Genomic DNA, 7,155 nt, shown 5'->3' with positions numbered 1-7,155 from the left:
TTTTGATCTCCAGCTCTGTCTGACGTCTGCACTTGCCTGTCTCAGAGATATGGTGAACACACATCTGAAACCCAACTAGTAGTCTATTCTCACCCAAATGTGTTCCTCCACTAATATTTCCTATCTTTGGAAATGACACATCATTCACCCAGCTGCTCAGACCGGAAACCAGAAGTCTTTGACACTATGTTTTCATTGACCTCACCAGCCAATACATTGGCAAGTAATTAAGACACTGATAATCAACAGATAGGTTAATTGCTGGACAGATAGATAGACAGACAGATAGGTAGCAATAATATACTACTCAATGCTTTCTACCTCCACTATCTTAAACTTACTCCTAGCTATTTTTCATGCCCCTGGGATAATAGTTTCTGAAACAATCTGCCCACATCCTCTCAGATACTTTTCAATCCATTTTCCAACCACATGGTAAGAACAACCCTTTAAAATCTCAAAGTCAATTCTTTCTTATTCTCTTTCTCTCACTGACAACATACACATCACTTAAAACTTTTCAGTCACATTGCACTTAAGACTCGAAATCTTTATCATATCCTATGTCAAAAGAAATTCTCAGAGACAAAAGCATTTAGGAAATGCTTACATACCAAAACACTTGCAAAAGTTTATAAGCAAGTTCAGGTTTTGGAGGATTGGTTCATCAAATGCACACACACCAAGGTTATAAGGTTCATAGTTGGTTCACTGTGTAAAAGGAGCAATTTTCTCATGTGATTGCTACCTGCCCCCAAATTATTCCATATTCAGACTTACACATTGTACGCGTCAGCAATTCAACTGTTTTTTGTTAGTCTGTAACATATTGGAAGTGCTGACTAGTTCACTTACTTTGGAGACAACAGTGAAATACTGTTACGGTTTATTTCAGAGCAGTGTTTGGTGTTTCCCAACTACGGCGTGTGACACCTATGCTTACTTATGTTGGAAGCAGAACAAGATGTCAGTTTGGCTGTACGAGGATAAAGCCCAGCATTACTGGAATACTTCTTGTCTGCAATTTCATCTCATGCTACTCTTCCTCTCATTTCTATGTTCAAGGAATATGGACTCCTAGTTCACAAAGCTCTTTAGCATGCTGTCCTTTCTGTCTGATATATACTTCCCCATATCCTTTCTCTGGTGAAATCTTACCAGTTTTCCCAGATGGAATTTTAAAGTCACTTCCTCCAAATCCCAATTTAAACCGAGTTCCCCTATTTCCATCATAGAGTTTGGCCATTATCAGTTAGGATGCCTTTGCCCATAACTGAAAGATCAAACATAGTGATAGAATCTTTAATGCCAAGGAGATTTTTCAGCATGGGCAACAATAGTCACTACTACACCTACTTTTGTTTAATGCTCACTTTATACACTTTAAAATGTCTTAAACAGTATTTCTTAGAAATAATGTGCTGTGCTGTGCTGTGCTGTCCAATACAGTATTCACTAATCACATATGGTTGCTGAGCATGTGAAATATGGCTCGTCCAACTGAAGACTGAATTTTTAATTTTGTCTTTTATTTGAGTTGTGGAAAACTAAAGTCTGTGTCTTTTTTCAGCTATAAATTTTGGGAAATCTAAATACAGGGCCAATGAAATTATGCAACTAAGTATATGTGCAAAATATATACCGGATTTTGTTTTGTTTTGTTTTTTGAGAGAACGTCTTACTATGTAGTTCAGACTGGCTTCAAATTCACAGCAACCCTCCCACCTCAGCCTCTAGAGTGCTGGGATTATAGGTGTGTACCATCACATCCGCCTATACTGGGTTTTCAAGTATATATTTGAAAATTTACTATAAAAATGTAAATTATCTCAAATTTTATATTATTTGAAGTGATAGCATTTTAGATATATTGGGTTAAATAAAATATATTACTAAAATTAATTTCACTTGCTTTTTACTTTTTTAATGTAGTTACTAAAAAATTTTGATTCCTAGCATTGTATTTGTATTGGACAACAAACGTTGAGATAGTTACACCATCAAGAGGAGGAAAAATAAAATCAAATTGGTATTTTTTAAACATGAGTTTGTAAAATGGCTGAAGCCGGGTTGGAGCTTGGGGCCAGAGTTGATGAAATACTGGGTGAAACAGAGACTGCGTAATCCAGGTGAGTGAGGACTGTGGTTTGGACTCAACTGAGGTAGAGGAGATGAAGAGGTGCATCTGGAAAACACCTGGGAGGTAAAACCAACGCTGTTTACAAGTTCACTCAAGGAGATTCTTTGATTTAGTCAAAACACTGGTCACAATCTAATTCAATTAAATTCTACAATCGTTTAATAGAATTATATAATTTAATCAAACTTCGATTACAGGTTTAAATAAAATCGACAATTTTATTAAAGTCATAAATCTAATAGATCTTATGTGTCAAGGAACCATTAAAAAATACACACATTATCACATTATCACCATGACTACAGAATTAATTGTAACATGTCTATTTAAAGCGGCCACAGAGGTATCACCAGTATGACTCGCACATAAAAGCTGCCGATGAATGAACCATGGGGGGCGGATAAATGAACTGAATTATTTCCAGCAATCTTGAGATTAGAGTAGCCAGGCCCCGCCCACAGAGGCCACAAGGCCACAGGCCCCGCCCACAGCAGGGCGGAGCGGCTACGCCTTCCGAGCTTTGGTTCGGGCAGGTGCCGGCGCTAGGTGACTCCAAAGCCGCGGGTTCCGGAGGTTCCTTGGCCTCTCCGGCCACCTGCAGCCGACACACCGACAACCGAGGAACTGTCATTCCAAAAAAGGACGCACCAGAGCCACAGAGAGGACCCTGTTGGACGCCCTCCGGCGGGCAGTGCTTCCGGGGCAGGGGGCGGGGCCCCCCGGAAGTGGCCGGTCGCCCGTTGCTCGTTGTTTGAGCGTCTGACGGGAAGGAGAAGCCGGAGCTTTGGCGGCGCCACGGGGCGGCAGTCACGACCGGATCTCGAGCCGTCGCTTGGCCACGGACAAGCCAGAAACAAGGACTACCAGTTTCTGAGCGGCTGGGCGACACGCCCGCTCGCCTTCGGATCGCATCATGTCTCGGGGCTCCATCGAGATTCCCCTCCGGGACACTGACGAGGTAGGTACCGGAGTGTGGACAGGGTGGGGGCCGTGATCTTGAACGACCCCCTCCCCCAGCCCCGACTTCGTTTCCGACGAGAGCGCACCCTTCTCCTGCTGGATCCCAGATCGAAAGCCCCAGCCCAAGCTCAGATCACCTCCTTCCCAACCCGTGCGCCCCCTCTGGGCTGGGAACCCCGCGTCCCTGCAGTCAGGGGCCGCTCCGCAAGGAGTTCACGCAAGTTCCCCACCAGCCTGCTCATTTTTGACAGTGCCCTGCTGTTGTCCTAGTTCAGGGCGCTGGGGCGTGAGCTTGCCCGATAAACTGTGAAGCACCTTGCAGATTGCAGAGGTGGGCGCTGATGTCACCGTGGTCTACCTGGTGCCCAGACTCTGTATCTGACGAAAACAGAGCTCGCCCCAACCGTCTTAGTAACTCGAGTCTGTCATGCACGCTATGCCAACAGAACGTTCCATTAGCGGGGTAGAGTGCCAAAGACTTAGCAGTTATCGTGTGCTGGTAGAATTGACCCGTCTCCCTACCAGCGCCTGATTCGTGGGTGGCCTATGGTTTGTCTGAATGAGGCTCTCAGCGTTGATGTTCATTCTTCTTGAATATTTAATACTCTTTGCTTCTTGTTTGTCTGGGATAGTGTTGAAATATAATTCACTTATACATTGGTCTTTGTGTATTTGTCAAGTTGTGTGACTGTGACCTCTGTCTTATTTCAGAACGCTTTTCTTCTTACCATTTTTGTGCCTACCGTCAGGAGTGGCTGTGACACACAAATGCTGCCTCCATGCTTTATGTGTACAGTGGTATTCAACTCTGCATGGCTTTTAGGGTCGCATTTCTCAAGGTGTCAGAACTATGACATCAGTCTCCAGGGTGCTTGTCAGCACTTTACTTGAATTATAGGTTAAATAGAGTTTCGTTTAGTTACTTTTTTTTTTTTGGTACTGGGGATCGAACTTGTGTCCTTGTGCTTGCGCAGCAGTCAATGAAACCACTGAGCTAAATCCCCAGCCCTCGTTTAGTTACTTTTGAGGAAGCAAAGCTCTTTGTAGTTCTGGTGGTGTGGGGACAGCTAGCAGGAATTGTTTGCTTCTGTGTGCTTTTACTTTAATATCACTGTATAATCCGTCCTGTGTTCCCTGAATATTGACATGTATTAGGGTAACCCTATTGAAAGTGAATACATTCCCTTGGTATATGTATGTTGGTGTATATTCAAGAAAGGCAGCAAAGAAAAAACGTGAATTTAAAAAAGAAATGAGATAAAACCTAAATTTTATGTTTTAGGTCATTGAACTTGACTTCGATCAGTTACCGGAGGGGGATGAAGTTATCAGTATTCTGAAGCAGGAACATACACAACTGCACATATGGATTGCTTTGGCGGTCAGTATTCATGTAGCAAATGTATTTATTTGTTGACTGGGAAAATATGTGGTTTCTGTTTTCAAATATAGTAATAGCCAGCTTGAGTATGTGATAAATAGACCATCTTTATGGAACTTAATTATATTATTTTGGAACAATGAGGGCAGTTGCCTAATTGATGAGCTACTCTACTAATAAATTAGTGTATATTGGTAAAGGCAACATTCATTTACATTAAATAGTATTCTATATTGAGTTTTTTATTATGTGTGATTATTCAGTGAAGACTGGCTTATGTATGTATAAATATGCTGTAAGAAGAACAGTGCCACAATATAAGCATTGTTACTTAACACTCCTTTCCATAACGGTAAAATGCTTCCCATAAAATACTCTAAAAGGTGATTAGGTTCCAGGCTAACCCACAAAAGCCTTTTTGGCTGAAGTTTATCTCAGGCTTATATTTTTATGTCTTGTTTAATCCCCTCCATATGATTAATATTACAAAAAATTGCCAGCAAGATCCAACCAGAAAGCCTAAAATTCTATACCTTTTACCATGTACCATGTATCTTAGCACTGAGTTTCTTTTATATGTGAATAGGTGATATAGAATCATTACTAAGCAGATGTGTCACAAGTTGCTTTCATATTAAGATACATAAGAGGTTCCTAATATTGTTTTGGAGGGTCAGAGAAGTAGGTTTGGAATTGAGCTTGTATCCAGTGCTTGAGCCTACCACAAAAATTTTCTTCTCTTTGGTGTGGATTTACAGAGAAATACTTTTATTAACTAGAAGTGCCAAGTTTTCCCATTCCATGGAAACCAAGCTATTGATCCTTCTCACACCCATTTTAAACCAGAAGGGAACTTAAGGGTTTTTTTTAGTACATATACCTTAACAGCACTTATTCAAAACTTGGAATATTAGAGGATTTGCATGGTACTTGCTGTAGAATGAAATGATGAATCATTGTGGAGTATAGGTTGTTAATGGAAAAGAGTGTAGTCTTTGGGATTAGAGAGGCCTTTGTTCAAGTCTCAATTTAGCTGCCAGCTACTTTATGACCTTCCACAAATGACCTAAATTCTGAGCCTGCTAAAATATGGGGATATTAGTACCCACTCGATAGGATAGTTTTACAGATTAAATGTATATGAAGTTCTTGGCATAGCATGTGATCTCATAGACGGTGGTTAATAAATGATCGATAGTCCTTTTATATTTAAAAATGAAACATGGCATCGTGGTGCATGCCGGGCATGGTGGTGCATGCCTGTATTCCCAGCACTGGGGAGACTGAGGCAGGAGAATTACTGTGAGTTTGAGGCCATCCTGGGCCGCATAATGAGTTCAGGGCCAGCCTGAACTACAATGGGAGACCTTGCCTCAAAAACAAACAAACAGAAAAACCAAACAAACAAACAAAAAAATGAAATAAATGGCCAGGGAAGTTATCCAGCAGGCCCAGAGACACAGATAATTTTTAATAGATCTAGACTCAATCCATTATTGCTTTCTTTTTCAAGCAATGCTTGTTTGAACAATTTAATTTGAAATCAACTGTTGCTAGATAAGAAGCAGATTGGAAACATTTTTAGTGATTCCAGTTTTCTTAACAGCTTCATTAAAGTCTAATTGACTTATACTGAACTGCACACATTTGAATTGTACCATTTGATATATTCTGTCATATATATGCACCTGTGGAACCTTCGCCACATTCAAGATTAATGAATATATATATCACCCTAAAAGTTACTGATGTACCATTCTCTTCCAATCACCCCTAGTTGCAAGTGATCACTGGTCTTTTTGTTGCTAAAGATTGGTGTGCATCTTCTAGAGTTTCATATAAATGAAATCATACAATATGTGATCTTTTTTTTTTTTTTTGGTCTGACTTCAGCACAATTAAGATTTACCTATGTGGTAGCATGTATCCATAATTCACTCCTTCTTACTGCAGAAGATTATCCATTGTGTGGATATACCAGTTTATCCTTTACTTGTTAATCACATTTGCATTGTTTTCAGTTTTTTCTATTTTAAATAAATCTGCTATAAACATTTGTGTATTGGTTTTTATATGTACATGTGCTTTAGTGATTCTAATTTTATCTTTTACTTTATAGCTGGAATACTACAAGCAAGGAAAAACAGAAGAGTTTGTAAAGTTGTTGGAAGCGGCACGTATAGATGGCAATTTGGATTACAGAGACCATGAAAAAGACCAGATGACTTGCTTGGATACATTGGCAGCCTATTATGTACAACAGGCTCGGAAAGAAAAGAATAAGGACAATAAGAAGGATCTTATTACACAGGCAACCTTGTTGTATACAATGGCTGATAAAATTATTATGTATGATCAGGTAAAATGAGTCAAATATCTTTGAATTTCTGAGGGGGGAAATATACCACATGAAAGCAAAATGTGTTTGATAGATTCTTTTGAATCTATTAAGAAAAATTAAAAGAATTTTTCTTAAAATTGGAGCTTGGGGAAGGAATCAAGAGTTAAACATGGGTTGATGGATATCAATACATAATATGTGCATTATATGGAAATATCACAGTGAATCCCATTAATTTGTACAATTAATATGTGTTCATAATAGTGTTGATATTACAATTGAGAAGAAGGGCTCCTCATTAAAATTGGAATTCCTTCAGTCCTAGTACTGTTG

At 39.8% G+C, this 7,155-nt stretch overlaps 1 protein-coding gene across 1 annotated transcript in view; it reads left to right on the top strand.

The window, feature by feature from the left end:
- Nucleotides 1-2,642: 2,642 nt before the first annotated feature.
- Ctr9 (CTR9 component of Paf1/RNA polymerase II complex) overlaps nucleotides 2,643-7,155 on the top strand; it is a 28,187-nt gene continuing 23,674 nt past the window's right edge. The window contains exons 1-3 of the mRNA XM_004851423.4: nucleotides 2,643-3,098; nucleotides 4,383-4,481; nucleotides 6,601-6,840. Of these exons, the coding sequence (XP_004851480.1) occupies nucleotides 3,054-3,098; nucleotides 4,383-4,481; nucleotides 6,601-6,840 (384 nt within the window). The 5' untranslated portion in view covers nucleotides 2,643-3,053. The remainder of the gene's footprint in view (nucleotides 3,099-4,382; nucleotides 4,482-6,600; nucleotides 6,841-7,155) is intronic.

This window comes from Heterocephalus glaber, unplaced genomic scaffold (assembly GCF_053883595.1).
Source record: "Heterocephalus glaber isolate CG9 unplaced genomic scaffold, H.glaber_assembly_v1.0 deba00001428, whole genome shotgun sequence".
Taxonomy (NCBI): domain Eukaryota; kingdom Metazoa; phylum Chordata; class Mammalia; order Rodentia; family Bathyergidae; genus Heterocephalus; species Heterocephalus glaber.
This window is presented reverse-complemented; position numbering and strand designations above follow the sequence as displayed.